The 15,698-nt window shown below is 42.9% G+C and overlaps 1 protein-coding gene across 1 annotated transcript in view; it reads right to left on the bottom strand.

Annotated features, from left to right (window-relative positions):
• LOC124605979 (cell adhesion molecule 2-like) overlaps positions 1–15,698 on the bottom strand; it is a 211,977-nt gene that overhangs the window by 114,119 nt on the left and 82,160 nt on the right. Inside the window, exon 2 of the mRNA XM_047137943.1 lies at positions 11,881–12,089. Coding sequence (XP_046993899.1) covers positions 11,881–12,089 — 209 coding nt within the window. The remainder of the gene's footprint in view (positions 1–11,880; positions 12,090–15,698) is intronic.

The raw sequence follows: 15,698 nt of genomic DNA, 5'->3' as shown, positions 1-15,698 counted from the left end.
GTCGAAATCGCCAAGCCTTAAATGGCGCTATGAGGTGGCGCCACAGGCGCGCGTGATGTGCGTCTGCGCTGAAATTCTAATCAGTTGCATATCTCATCAGTGCAAACCGATGGTGTAAATTTCACTTGATTCGGATGCTTCCTTCAGGGTGTTGCATTTACGGTGGCCAGCAGTGTATTTAAAAAACTTGATGTACAGAGAGTCCCAAAAATAAATATTCACTGTCATGGAAACATTAATGTAATCAATTGTTCTTGCAGAGGCCTTTGAGATGCTCTACGCAGAAGGAAAAATAGCCATTGTTTCCTGGAAACTTGGTGGTAAAACATTCGCGGAGGTGTCAGCGTTGTCCCAACAAGGACCAATCGCTACCAGGCTTCTTGTCAACTAATTCAGTCGAAGAGGGCGTGTATTTAATGAGGAACATTCCGGACTAACAGAACCATCTGTCGAACTAGTCCGGACCGTTGAGGAGGGCACACGCTTCCTTTCGTCGACTCGCCGGCTGAGGCGTGAGTTGAACAGTCCACGCTCCATAGTACGAAGAAGACGATGTACGAGATGCAGGTAAAGTAGAAGGAGGAAGATTACTCCTACTGCATGGAAATATTTGCTGACTTTTTCAAAAATGGAAACCTGTTAGATAATCTCCTCTGCTTAGATGAGGCCACATGTCACACATGTGGTTATGCGAACAGTCACAACTATCGGATATGGGCCGACAATAGTTCTCATCAGGTGCAAAAATAGGAGAGAAATATATTAAAACTGGGCATATAGCTAGCGATGACCTAGAGAAAGATTTATGGACCAGTCTTTTATGCAGAGCAAATCATAAAACATACCATTTAGATAGAATGAAATTTTTACTCTGCAGCGAAACGTGCGCTGATATGAAACATCCTTGCAGATTAAAATTGTGTGCAGGAATTAGACTTGAAATCGGGACCTTTCACCAATTTCCTTGACATGCTTGAACTTTTCCTGGAAGCGCAGTTGGAGTATGATGGAGTTCTGAATTCCATTATACACCAGAAGGACGGAACTCCTCATTTTGGTCTGACTGTTCGTTGTTACGTCAGTGGCCCGTTCTCTGGACGGTGAATCGGTAGAGGTACACAGCGTATGTGGGCTTCAAAGTCAGCTGAACTTTCTCCTTTGCACTCTTGGGGGCGGGGGAGAGAGGTTACATAAAATCCTACGACTACAGGGTTCAAATTAGTACTCTGCATCAGATGCATGATTAGATTCTGGAGGCAGTTAACAACATCACTCCTGATCAACTACGGAATGTGTTCTGAACCACAACTGAAAGATGGTGAAATGTGTTGACATTCAGAGTGGCCAACTGCATCTTAACGTCTGATATGTGCCTTTGTTAAAAGCTCTATGAATTGAAATAAATGGTTGTATCATCGTCATAAGTTGCATTGAGAAGTATCCATTCTTTGTGTCCTGGTGGCGACTAGTTCCGGACATGTGTATCCATTTTCAAACCATTCTACATGTGGTGTCACCGCCAGACACCATACTTGCTAGGTGGTAGCCTTTAAATCGGCCGCGGTCCGTTAGTATACGTCGGACCCGCCTGTCCGCGTGTCGCCACACGGCATGTCTAGAGAGACTTCCTAGCACTCGCCCCAGTTGTACAGCCGACTTTGCTAGCGATGGTTCACTGACAAAATACGCTCTCATTTGCATAGATGATAGTTAGCATAGCCTTCAGCTACGTCATTTGCTACGACCTAGCAAGGCGCCATTATCAGTTGCTATTGATATTGTAAATAATGTACAGACAAGAGCTACGTTCAATATTAATGGATTAAAGTTAAGTATTCCACCAGCTACATCCTTTTTTTCTAGTCTAACTTCCTTGTCCAGTTCCAGACCTCACGCCAGCCTGCGTGAGCTAAAACGCGTGCCTTTCGGCTTCCTCCAAACTCCGTGGGTTGGATCCTGCCAATCCACAACACTACAAAAAAGATTACAGCTGACATGACAGTTTTATGAAGGGCTTCTGACATTAATGGTCCAAACAAACAGATAGAAAGGTTCATCTCTAACAAGAAGCCATATGCATGAATATTTCTGGTATCTCAACTGCAGATTTTTCAGCGCTCATTTAACTTTAGGACTCTGTATCTCAGGATGAACAAAAATGGACTTGTACCACTATTGAAATAAGCCCTTCTTATAAAAACAAGACTCATATTCGTAATACAATTACAGAATACTAATACACGTACAAGGTATGCAAATTGGTCATGGTTCTATCTTACAAGTTGCCTTATTAGTTATACCGTACTGTAAATGAGAGTTCTCTTCGACGCGTGCCGCTGTCATCGGCCTCATTCTTACCTGGTAACCACTGGTGTCTCTACGCATCCAGTTCCCTGATGTCCGTCTTATGTGGTGTAGTCAGCCTTATACCGCTTTGATTGCAGCCGGGGCAGTTTCTGTACTGGGCTATCGCCTGTAACTGTTACACTTACAGCATGGTATACAACTAGAAAGGCACCTTGTAAATTAGAACCATGACAAATTTGTATACCTTACACGTATATTAGTTTACTATAATTGTGTTACGAATATGTGCCTCGTTTGTATCAAATTGTCAAGTCAACTGTAATCTCCTTTGTAGGATGGTTTGAAAATAGACACAGGTGTCCAGTGCTAGTCACCATCAAGAAAAAAAAATACATACTTCTCAATGCAACTTATGACGGAGCTACAACCATTTATTTCAATTACACTGAAGCGCCGAAGAAACTGGTACAGGCATGCGTATTCAAATACAGAGATATGTAAACAGGCAGAGGACGGCGCTGCGGTAGACAACGCCTTTATAAGACAACAAGTGTCTGGTGCAGTTGTTAGATCACTTACTACTACTACAATGGCAGGTTATCAAGATTTAAGTGAGTTTGCACGTAGTGTTATAATCGGCGCACGAGCGATGGGACACAGCATTCCGAGGTAGCGATGAAGTGGGGGTTTTTCCGTAGAACAATTTCGCAAGTGTGTCGTGAATTGCCGGCCGGTCGAGCTTCAGTCCGCAACCGCGTTGCTGCTATGGTCCCAGGTTCGAATCCTGCCTCGGGCACGGATGTGTGTGATGTCCTTAGGTTAGTTAGGTTTAAGTAGTTCTAAGTCTACGGGACTGATGACCTCAGATGTTAAGTCCCATAATGCTCAGAGCCATTTGAACCATTTTTGTATCGTGAATTTCAGCAATAAGGTAAAACATCAAATCTCCGACATCACTGCGACCGGAAAAAGATAATGCAAGAACGGCTCTGAGCACTATGGGACTTAACATCTGTGGTCATCAGTCCCCTAGAACTTAGAACTACTTAAACCTAACTAACCTAAGAACATCACACACATACATGCCCGAGGCAGGATTCGAACCTGCGACCGTAGCAGTCGCGCGGTTCCGGACTTGAGCGCCTAGAACCGCATGACCAAATGCAAGAACGGGACCAACGACGACTGAAGAGAATCGTTCAATGTGACAGAAGTGCAATCCTTCTGCCAGTTGCTGCAGATTTCAATGCTGTGCCATCAACAAGCGTCAGCGTGCGAACCATTCAATGAAACATTCTCGATAAAGGCTTTCGGAGGCGAAGGCCCACTCGTGTACCCTTGATAACTACACGACACAAAGCTTTACGCCTCGCCTGGGCCCGTCAGCACCTACATTGGACTGTTGATGACTGCAAACATGTTGCCTGGTCGGAAGTATAAGAGTATGGAGACACTGTCATGAATCCATGGACTCTGCATGTCAGTAGGGGACTGTTCAAGCTGGTGGAGGCTCTGTAATGGTGTGGGGCGCGTGCAGTAGGAGTTATATGGGACCCATGATACTTCGACAATTCCAGCAGGACAATGCGACAGCTCACACGTCCAGAGTTGCTACAGAGTGGCTCCAGGAACATTATTCTGAGTTTAAACACCAAACTTCGCAGACATGAACATTATTGAGCATATCTGGGATGCCTTGCAACGTGCTGTTTAGAAGAGATTTCAACCCCCCTCGTGCTCTTACGGATTTACGGACAGCCGTGCAGGATTCTTGGTGTCAGTTCCCTCCAGCACTACTTCAGACGTTAGTCGAGTCCATGCCTCGTTGGTTTGCTGTACTTCTGCGTGTTCGGGATGGCCCTACACGATATTTAGCAGGTGTACCAGCTTCTTTGGCTCTTCAGTGTATAAGACAAGTTCCCGACCTATTTTTAACCTGAAGCATGCTGCAAGATTGTGAAAGATATATGTTTTCTATATTGAAAATTAGTTTCATGAATATGACTCGTCGCTTTTGGGGCAGCCTAATACGTTGTGATTTATTAGACTTGTAATCGGCCACCAGCAAACACTGATCAATAGTAGTTTGAATAAACACTGTTTTATGAAAATATACACTCCCTTGGCGAAAAATACTTTCTTTTGAGGAAGTTTGACGTGTTTAGCACTGGTCCTGACAATCGGCCCCTTTTTCTCTTCCAAAGCCTCGCCTCCTCCCTGTTTTACGATCTCTTTACTCCAAGTTTTACCTAGACATTTAGTTTCTGACATACTTCTGAATAGCAATAAGGTAAGAAATTTAGGATTTAGCGTACAGCCGACGTCGACGTCACTGCTAATGGAGCACAAGCTCGCGAAGACAAGTTTCGTGAAGGAAACCGTCTGTGACTTATTCAAATGCACCATCACGCCTTCCTCCTTAAATAATTTCGCAAAACTACGGAAAACCTCTGTCAGTGCCTCCGACCATATACACAATTACAGCCTCTCCCCAATGTTAATCCAGTGTTTCAGTCATTCGGTCTCCTCGATCTCACCCAAATGCACAAATTTTACAAACACAGCCTTGTCTTTCTATTTAATACACGCCACTTGGCTTTGTATTCCATAAAACAGAACAGTTTCTCATCTAATTCCCAACTACAGCCTGTACTCACCAGATGAGTATTGTTGGCAAAATTTTGATCCTGTGAGAATTCAACTTACATAAATTTTCTTTTATTCTGGTATTACCTCGCTATTGTAGATTCCACACTTGACATTATGTAGCTCATACTGGATGTTGTTTTTGTAGTCTTCATTCTGATGACTGGTCTTATGTAGTTCTCCACGGTAGTGTATCGTATGCAAGTCTCCCCATCTCTGCAGTAATTACCCACTTGGGCCCGCTTACTGTATGCAAGTTTTCGTCTGCCTCTGCAATTTTCCCATCTTACACACTTCTCTCTTACCAAACTGACCACTCCTTGGTGTCCCACAATGTGTCCTATCAACTGGTTCCTTCTTGTCCTGGTTCCTTTTTGTCAAGATGTACCGTAAATTTCTTTTCCCCCTAATTCGATGAATACCTTTTCCTTAGTTATTGAAACTACCCGTCTAATCTTGGGTAAGAAATTTATTTCCGTACCGAAAGTCTGTCCTGTTGGCATCGAGCCACGTAGCATAGTGGTTGTTAATTCACTCAACTCTCATAAGGGAGGACGCTGTTTCTAATCACCCTTCGGTTTTCCGTATTTTGACATCTCGTTGTTTCCCTGGATTACCTAAGCCACGTGACAGGAATGTTCCTTTGAAAACCGTACGTTGATTTTTCTCCCATAATGAAATGGACGTTGCGCACTAATCTTCCGTCCTTTCTTCTGCCTTGCTGACACGATATCTTATCAATTTAAGGGGAGAAATGTCACGAGGGTCACTCCAAAAGAGATTCCAAATACATTTTTAAACATCCAGTTTCTTTTCAGTACCTTTCATACTCACATCGGCACAGGGAAAACGGTGATAAAAATTTACAAATGTTTACTGTCCAAGGAAAGAAACGTCTGCTTCGACGATAGTAACAAAATCTCAATTACAGTGGCTCGCATGTTGAGGACTTGACATTATGGTGATTCCAGACTCCGACAAAGTAACACAATTAGGATCTTCATAGCTAAATACCTTGTATCGAAATTATTCCAAGCCCGATGAAGCTATCCTGAATAGCACCAGCACAGGAACAGCAACGTCTGTCCTGGATAGTCTGACTGCACCAAGGGAAACAACGAGGAATTCTGAATACAGCGGTGTCGATCTCTACGATGGACTTCGAGAGTGTCCTAAGACGATGGGATGAGCAGCACCTGCCGGAGGCTGGGAGAGCCTCTCGCAGCCGGAAGAACAGCCTTGTGCATCTCTGGCGACGACCTTTACAGCGACCGGCGGCGAAATAGTCGTGGCATTATTTTCTGATAACGTGTGTCGCGGACGCGAATAGGATCCTTGTAAGTGGCGACCTATAATAGCGCGGGTACCGCCGCCTCTTGTCCCTTACTGCGACAGGGAGGGTTCGTGAGGCTGAGGCCTGCAGGGGGCGTGTAGGCTGCACGCGTGCCCGAAGTGGCAGAAGGGTTGCCGCTACCTCAGGCGCCATGCAGGTAACGCCTGTTAAGACAGGAGTAAGGACTAAGACGCTTGGACAACTGTTTAGAAGCCTTCACAAGGGAGTCATCATCTTCAAATCTCGTTCTGCAAATGAAATCCTTCAGTTTACCGCAGAGGTGGTAATCATACGGTACAAGATTAGGGCTGCAGGGTAGGTGTCTCAGTGTTTCGCACCCAAGCTTTGTGATCTCTAAGGCGGTTTTCTCACGGCATATAGCCGAGCGTTATTATGCAACAACAAAACATCATTTTTGTCGATGTTGTCCAATGCAACACATTCCAGGACGAAAGCCTTTAAGGCTTACCATACGCATGGTAGAATTGATACGCCCGTAAGCAACAGTCCTCTGAATAAAAAAATAAAAAAACAGTAGCCTCATTTGTCCTGCTGAAGACGCAATTTGGAATTTCTTCTTCTTTGACAAATTTGCATAATGCTTTTCCACTGATTATCTTTTCACCTGCAGTTGAAAGTGATGCAACAATGTTTCGTCTTCCACCATAATTCTTGCGAAGAAATCATCTCCAGAATTCCCGTATTGTTCCAACATTTTGCTTCACGCTGTCTTCCGAGTTTCTTTTTGTCAACATTCTCGGCACCCAACTGGCGCAAACTTTCTCAGTTTCAACTTTCAATATTTTGCACTCACTTGCTTGTCCCGCTTCCGCTCTGATCGACAATTCATTCACTGTTACGCGTTTGTCAGCCAACATGAGGCTGTGAATATGCTGCACATTGTCTGCAGTCCGTGCAGCGTTCGGTCTGCCGTTGCACGGGAGGTTCCGAGCATTGTCGTGCCCACCTTCACCACATAATCTGCTTCCGCGACGACTAACTGTACTCCGATCTACAGCGTCATCCCCATACACTTTCTGACATCTCTTGTCAATTTTCGTCAGTGTCTCGTTATCGCAATGCAGGTGCTCTATAATAGTACGTTGCTTCAGATGAACATCAAGTGCAGTAACCATCTTTACAGAGTGCTACGACAGTAGCACTTGCGGAACCACTTTGAACTGAATTTTAATACAGGCAAGAAGAATATTTCTATCGTTAATAGCGAAGCTGTAGAACAAAAGATGGATATTTGAAAGAATATTGTGCATTTCGTTTGGAGTGATGTTCATATGTACAGCATCTGTCTGTGATCTATATAAATTATTTCCTGTTGCTGTCTTGGGGGGACTTGAGAATAATGCCAGTCATTTTCCTAAACCTCCGTGGGGCACTTTCCTGCAAATTAAGTAAATCTATCGTCAGTTCAGCAACAGTCTTCATTCAAGGTGTGAGTGACACCCTCATCTCGCTAAATAGTGCTCTTGCGCTATTCTGTAAGAACAGGATGCTCTCATCTATTGCAAACATGACACGCAGTGTCGTATCCAGACAGTGAAGATCCTCATGAAGTACGCCTGGAATCTAGAGAAATTTTTGATATCCACATGACGCTCAGACGTTGGTAGGCATAGCGCCGATACTCCATAGATTTGCCTCATTATGCAGGATGAGTCACTAGCTATTGCCATCTAGAATAACTCCTAAAGTATGATAGTAGCTCAAAAGTTTGTGGGACAAATATCGCGTGGGGCAACGGGAGCCATAATATGAGTTGGTATTTTGTTGCTACGTGGGGTCACGTCAGGGATATGAGGGTCAACCTTTTTTTTTAATGGGATGCTATAGTTTCCTGGCCTAGAGAAGTCTACTAATATCAAATATCGGGCTTAATTTGGGGAAGAAATTTCTGAGAATGTACGTCTGGAGTACAGCATTGTATGGTGGTGAAACATGGACTGTCGGAAAACCGGAACAGAAGAGAATTGAAGCATTTGAGATATGTTGCTACAGACGAGTGTTAAAATTAGCTGGCCTGATAAGGTAAGGAATGAGGAGGTTCTACTCAGAATCGGAGAGGAAAGGAATATGTGGAAAACACTAATAAGAAGAAGGGACAGGATGATAGGAAATATGTTAAGACATGAGGGAATGACTTACATGGTACTAGAGGGAGCTGTGGAGGGCAAAAACTGTAGAAGAAGACAGTGATTGGAATACATCAAGCAAATAATTGAGGACGTAAGTTGCAAGTGCAACACTGAGATGAAGAAGTTAGCACAGGAGAGGAATTCGTGGCGGACTGCATCAAACCAGTCAGAAGACTGATGACAAAAAAATAAATAAATAAATAAATAAATAAATAGTTTGGTGCTTATTTAGCTGCTATCGACACGAATCCAATGAAGTGTAACAGTAACGTCTTTGAAGGTCAACGAAGGTCACAAAGGTAGCATGAACGTCCATTTCCAGAATGTGTTCGAAGTTTTGACCATTTGTACAAATGCAGTGCTGCAATCTTGTTATCATAGACTGAGTGGTGCTGACAATTCTCTCTCACATATCGCGAAAGTAGTAAATGAAAATAGTTAACTTTCGTCGAATAAGACGTATCCATCTAACATGCCATTGACATGTAAACACCATTCGACAGTTTCGCATCACAATACTAATGGGCTCAACTTCAGATTCAGTGGGATGACGCATTTATTAATTTGATTTTCTTTACTGACGAGGCTACATTCACGAACCATAGAAATGTTCATTTGGATAATATGCATTATTGGGCAACTGAAATTCCATTGTGGCTGCGGCAAGTTGCACGCCAAAACCCGTGGTCGGTGAATGTATGGTGGGGTATTCTGGAGGGCAGAATTATGGGTCCCTATTTCATCGAAGGAAATCTTATGGTTGGAACTACACCACATTCCTGCAAGAAATGTTAGGTCTGTTATTGGAAGAAATACCTTTAGGAACAAGGAACAGTATGTGGTACCACCAAGATGGGTGTCCGGCACGCTTTTCACTGATGGTTAGAAAGGAGTTGCAGAGACAATTCCTAAATCGTTCGATCAGACGCGGAGGAGACGTGTCGTGGCCGGCTCGTTCGCTAGACTTGACGCCTCTGAATTTTTTCTTGTGGGGTTTCGTAAAAAGCATTATTTATAAAGACATTCCAACTACACCTGAAGATATGCGAGAGAGAATTTCAGAGCGTGTGCTTCGATAAGTGCTGATGTGATAAGGTATACCACTCAATCCATGGTAAGAAGATTGCAGCACTGCATTGCTACCAATAGTCATAACTTCGAACACCTTCTGTAAATGGACTTTCACGCCACCTTTGTGACCTTAGTTGACATTACTGTTACACATCATTGGATTCGTCTCGATAGCCCCTATGAGAAAATAAGTACCAAACTATAGCATCCCTTTTTAAAAAAACCAAGCTGACCTTCATACCTCTGAAGCGACCCCACCTAGCAACACAAAAGGAACTTCATATTAAGGTCCTCGTTATCCCATACAACTTTTGTCCCACAAACGTTTCAGCTCCTATCATACTTTCGGAGTTATCCTTGGTGGCAATAGTTAGTGACTTACTCTAAGAATATAATATAGCATGAAGTGTTGCTCCGAGCAAATCTCTCTCTCTCTCTCTCTCTCTCTCTCTCTCTCTCTCTCTCTCCCCCCCCCCCCCCCCGTGTGTGTGTGTGTGTTTTTAGTGTCGCTAGTTTTGTCCTCTTGTGTACAGGGCTGCCAGAAAGACTCTTTACACCTGCAGTTATTTCAGAGTAACTTCAATAACACTTACAGCTATTTATTAAAAACATCTGTATGTGTATCATGATTATCCCTCCACGGCTTGATATACTTGTAGCAGTATATGTCATCCTTATTTAGTTCATTGATTGCCGATTGCCATTGGTCGGAATGCTTTCAAGCCAAAGTGAGTTTTCATGTGGCATTGCTTTGTGCTTCCTTAAATTTCATGTTCTGTAGCACGATTTCTTGTCGACTTGCAGGATGAACGCATCACTGACACACTAACTTCGGCGCATATTTCCATTCGGGTTGATAGACGACCAGAGTGGGTTTGGGGGTGGCGTGGTGGTGATTGGGATCTAGAACACTTCTCAGGTGCAAGGCTTCCTTCTGCCATGTGGTCCAAAGTCTGATGTCTTGGTAGCTCCTTACTGAACCGTTCACGAATCCTGTCCGTCACATATATCACATTTTCGTTATTGTTGCTGTTCCATTCATGGACTCATATACTCATCACTAGGCGCTCCTCCACAGTGAAGTCACTGGTATCTGCCTCTTTTGTTCTCCAAACACAGAAAGGCGAACATTGGAGGGGTCAACACATAATTTATTAATTATAAGTTAACAACAGACTCAGTTGCAATGTTTACCTAGATTTACCTATATTTCAGTTGGGGCAAATCGTAGTTCCTTTTATTTCTGAAGAAGGTTGGGTTATCCCAACTGAAACCTAGGTAAATCTAGGTAAACATTGCAATTGAGGCTGTTGTTAATTTAAAATTAACATTTATACAGCTGCTGACATGGCCGTGAAATGTTGAAAATACAGAATTTATTCTCCCTCACGGGCAGTAACGTGACAGTGACGTAGCAGTTTCGTGGCAGTCACGTTGCATATTACGTGAGGAGCAGTGCTGCCACATTGGCGATCAGGATGGAAGCTTCAAAAGTTTGATACCTCACCATCCTACACAGTAAAACGTTAAGTTCAACTGTAAAGCGATTTTGTAGTCGTCCTGTACTACGCCTGTAAAAGGTAATAAAATTTCCCCTGAGAGAGACCACAAAAACGTGTTATTGGTAGGATTTATTGCACAGGTATAGGTTACTTTTTTGAGCTACCGGGTGATCAAAAAGTCAGTATAAATTTGAAAACTTAACAAACCACGGAATAATTTAGATAGAGAGGTAAAAATTGACACACATGCTTGGGATGAGATGGGGTTTTATTAGAACCAAAAAAATTGCTAGACTCGTGAAGGATCTCTTGCGCGCGTCTTTTGATGATGATCGTGTGCTCAGCCGCCACTTTCGTCATGCTTGGCCTCCTAGGTCCCCAGACCTCAGTCCGTGTGATTATTGGCTTTGGGGTTACCTGAAGTCGCAAGTGTATCGTGATCGACAGACATCTCCAGAGATGCTGAAAGACAACATCCGACGCCAATGCCTCACCACAACTCCGGACATGTTTCACAGTGCTGTTCACAACATTATTCCTCTACTACAGCTATTGTTGAGGAATGATGGTGGACATATTGAGCATTTCCTGCAAAGAACATCATCTTTGCTTTGTCTTACTTTGTTATGGTAATTATTGCTATTCTGAGCAGATGAAGCGCCATCTGTCGGACATTTTTTGAACTTTTGTATTTTTTTTGGTTCTAATAAAACCCCATGTCATTCCAAGCATGTGTGTCAATTTGTGCCTCTCTATCTTCATTATTCCGTGATTTATTCAGTTTTCAAATTAATACTTACTTTTTGATCACCGTATATTAATTCTGAAGAAGGAAGAGCTAGTAGTGTTTTGCATTATAAGAGCTACTCACGACTACTCGGACGCCTTCGAGCCGGTAGCTGTGCTGCGGCGTGGGCGCGCGCGGCACGTATCGGTAGAACTCCTCGTGGTCCTTGTACCACGTGACCGAGTAGAGGCGGTCCCGCTGCAGCTCAAAGCGGCACTCGAGCCGCGCCGTCATGCCGCGAGCAACCAACGGCGGGACGCGCACGCGTACCAGCCGCAGCGCCCGCGCGCCGCCTGTCGGCACACGCGACAACTCAGTATGACGCAACGACACGTATCAGGTGAAGCTGAGGTGAATCATTTGCCGTGCAAAGCTGCGTGCTGTGGAGCAGACTCGCACGTACTGATGAGCGTCCTATTAATGAGAGATTGTTGTTGTTGTTGTGGTCTTCAGTCCTGAGACTGGTTTGATGCAGCTCTCCACGCTACTCTATCCTGTGCAAGCTGCCTCATCTCCCAGTACCTACTGCAACCTACATCCTTCTGAATCTGCTTACTGTATTCATCTCTTGTTATCACTCTACGACTTTTACCCTCCACGCTGCCCTCCAATACTAAATTGGTCCTACCAACCGATGCCTTCCTCTAGTCGAGTTGTGCCACAAACTTCTCCCCAATTCTATTCAATACCTTCTCATTAGTTATGTGATCTACCCATCTAATCTTCAGAATCCGTCTGTAGCACCACATTTCGAAAGCTTCTATTCTCTTCTTGTCCAAAGTATTTATCGTCCATGCTTCACTTCCATACATGGCTACACTCCATACAAATACTTTCAGAAACGACTTCCTGACAGTTAAATCTATACTTGATGTTAAACTTCTCTTCTTCAGAAACGCTTTCCTTGCCATTGCCAGTCTACATTTTATGTTCTCTCTACTGCGACCATCATCAGTTATTTTGCTCCCCAAATAGCAAAACTCCTTTAATACTTTAAGTGTCTCATTTCCTAATCTAATTCCCTCAGCATCACCCGACTTAGTTCGACTACATTCCCTTATCCTCGTTTTGCTTTTGTTGATGTTCATCTTATATCCTCCTTTCAAGACCATATCCATTCCGTTCAACTGCTCTTCCAAGTCCTTTGCTGTGTCTGACAGAATTACAATATCATCGGCGAACCTCAAAGTTTTTATTTCTTCTCCATAGATTTTAATACCTAATCCGAATATTTCTTTTGTTTCCTTTACTGCTTGCTCAATATACAGATTGAACACGTTCGGGGAGAGACTACAACCCTGTCTCACTCCCTTCCCAACCACTGCTTCCCTTTCGTGCCCCTCGACTCTTATAACTGCCATCTGGTTTCTGTACAAGCTGTAAGCACCTTTTCGCTCCCTGTATATTACCTCTTTACCTTCACATTTTCAAAGAGAGTGTTCCAATCAACATTATCCGAAATTTTCTGTAAGTCTACAAATGCTATAAATATATGTTTGCGTTTCCTTTACCTATCTCCTATGATACGTCATAGCGTCAGTTTTGCCTCACATGTTCCTACAGTTCTCTGGAATCCAAACAGATTTTTTCCAAGGTCACCTTATACCTGTTTTTCCTTGCTTCTGTAAAGAATTCGAACTAGTATTTTGCAACCATGACTTGTTAAACTGATAGTTAGGTACTATTCACGCTTGTCAGCACCTCATTTCTTTGGAAATGGAATTATTATATTCTTCTTGAAGTCCTAGGGTCTCATACCTCTTGCACACCAGGTGGAAGAGTTTGTTCATGGTTGGTTTTCCCAATGCTATGAGTATCTTGGGCCTTGTTTCGACTAAAGCTATCAGGGATAAAATGAGGGAACGAAAGGTCATTTGTAACTTGTACAGAAACCAAACTGCAGAAAATTGAAAAAGGTCATTCTAAAAGAAATGCACATTTTAAAAAAGAATCCAATTTTTTTTTCTACACCTTAGCTATTCACGGAGGTCATAGCAACATTCTTCCTGCGTGCATTCAAATTAAAATCAACCTGTTCCCGCAAGTCACGCTATCTTTGCACTCCGTCCATGTGGCAGCTGCACTTGGCATTCGTCTGAAGCAGCGTACTGTTATAGAGTTTCTGAGACAAACACTGACAAGAGATGGAAGAAGGTGTGTGGGGATGACGCCGGTGATCGGAGCTCTGCTAGTCTTCGGGCAAGCGACCTCCCACGCAACGGTAGACCGATTACTGCAATGACTCGTCACAATGTGCAGCGTATTCGCAATCTGATTTTGGTCGACAAGCGTGTAACAGTGAACGAACTGTCAATCCGAGTGGGAGTATAAGAAGTGAATGTGTGCAGAATATTAAGAGAGTTGAAAGGTTTGTGTCAGAATGTTGACGGATGCCCACTATCATACACCGAGGACAATGTGCAGTAAAATGTTGGAACAATATGATAATTCTGGAGCTGATTTCTTTGTAAGAATTACGATCGAGATGAAACATGGTTGCAGTACTTTGAACCGGAGATGAAGAGGTGAGTGATGAAATAACATCACCAAAAACTGCCGAAGAAGAAGAAATTCAGAACTCTATCTTTCAGCAGGAAAAGTTATGACTACTGTGTTTTTTGATTCAGGAACAGTGTTGCTTATGAAAATGATGCCCTGCTCAACCCCAATCAGTTTCTGACACGTAAGTAACAACCGTGAAAAATACTTCATTTTTGAGTGTGTCATATTCGACAGCAACGTAAAATGTGATTATTTGCTGTTGCATGGTAACGCCCAGCCACCACGATCGCAGAGCTTGGATGAACAGCATTGGACAACCACCCTACAGCCCTAATGTGGCACCTTGTTACTGCCAACTCTTTCATAAACTCAAAGAATCGCTTCGCAGAACGAGATTTGAAGCGGCTAAACAGTGCTTCAAACGTCCCGTTCCAGACTTTTCCATGCAGATATACAGCGCTTAGACGGATAGAGAGACAGAGACCATGTGGAGAAATAACAGTTTGTCTCTCAAGAATGCAACAACATACTGTAAAAATATCAAAGATATGGGAAATAAATTGATATTTAAAATACATTGTGGACTTGCTCTCGAGTAACCCTCACAATTGACAAGGAAATGAGACAGCACTGCAACCGATTATTAAATCTCTACACAAAGCAAGCGGTAAAAGTAACTAAGACAGATTTGCACTGAGAGTTAAAGTTTAAGGATAAAAAATAAAGAGTTTAAGGTTTGCCAATGCCGTAGCAACTCTTTCAGAGACAGCGAAAGACTCAAAGATCCATAAAAGGGAATGGCTAGTGTTATGTGAATTACTTTGAAGAGATGCAGCATCCTGAAACGTTTTATGTAGCTTTATTTAAGCAAAGAGCGATTTTGAACATTCACTTATCTCCATTTGACGTCATACATTTATTCTTCATCACCATGACCACAATGTTAACTTTGGTATAATGTTTTCGTCTACTGAGTTTTGTACGCTGCAGCTGCCTTTTGATCTGTAACCTGTAGCTCTTTGTTCCGCCTTTATATGCGTAGAACAAACAGGAACAGACTTTTAGCTTCACCGATGCGCTGATGAAGCACAGCATTCAGAGTGTAGCCAGCTAATGATTTGTTTATATATTCTGAAAGGCAGGTTACAATTTTCTCACAGATTCCAAAACTACTCGGAGGTAGACATAATACTGCTGACCTTAAAACTTGTTATGCACAACTCTACGATTTAAAAAATGCTTAATATACAATGTATGCAATGTAATGAGATGCACTAAGTTACGTTATAGGTACTTTTTATTATTATTTATAATGATATGAAATGACTACATTTAGCGTTTTGAAAGTATGTTATAAGAAGAATACGAGTGAAATAAATAGATGGGTACGTATTGTGATC

This window comes from Schistocerca americana, chromosome 3 (genome assembly GCF_021461395.2).
Source record: "Schistocerca americana isolate TAMUIC-IGC-003095 chromosome 3, iqSchAmer2.1, whole genome shotgun sequence".
In the NCBI taxonomy this organism is placed as follows: domain Eukaryota; kingdom Metazoa; phylum Arthropoda; class Insecta; order Orthoptera; family Acrididae; genus Schistocerca; species Schistocerca americana.
This window is presented reverse-complemented; position numbering and strand designations above follow the sequence as displayed.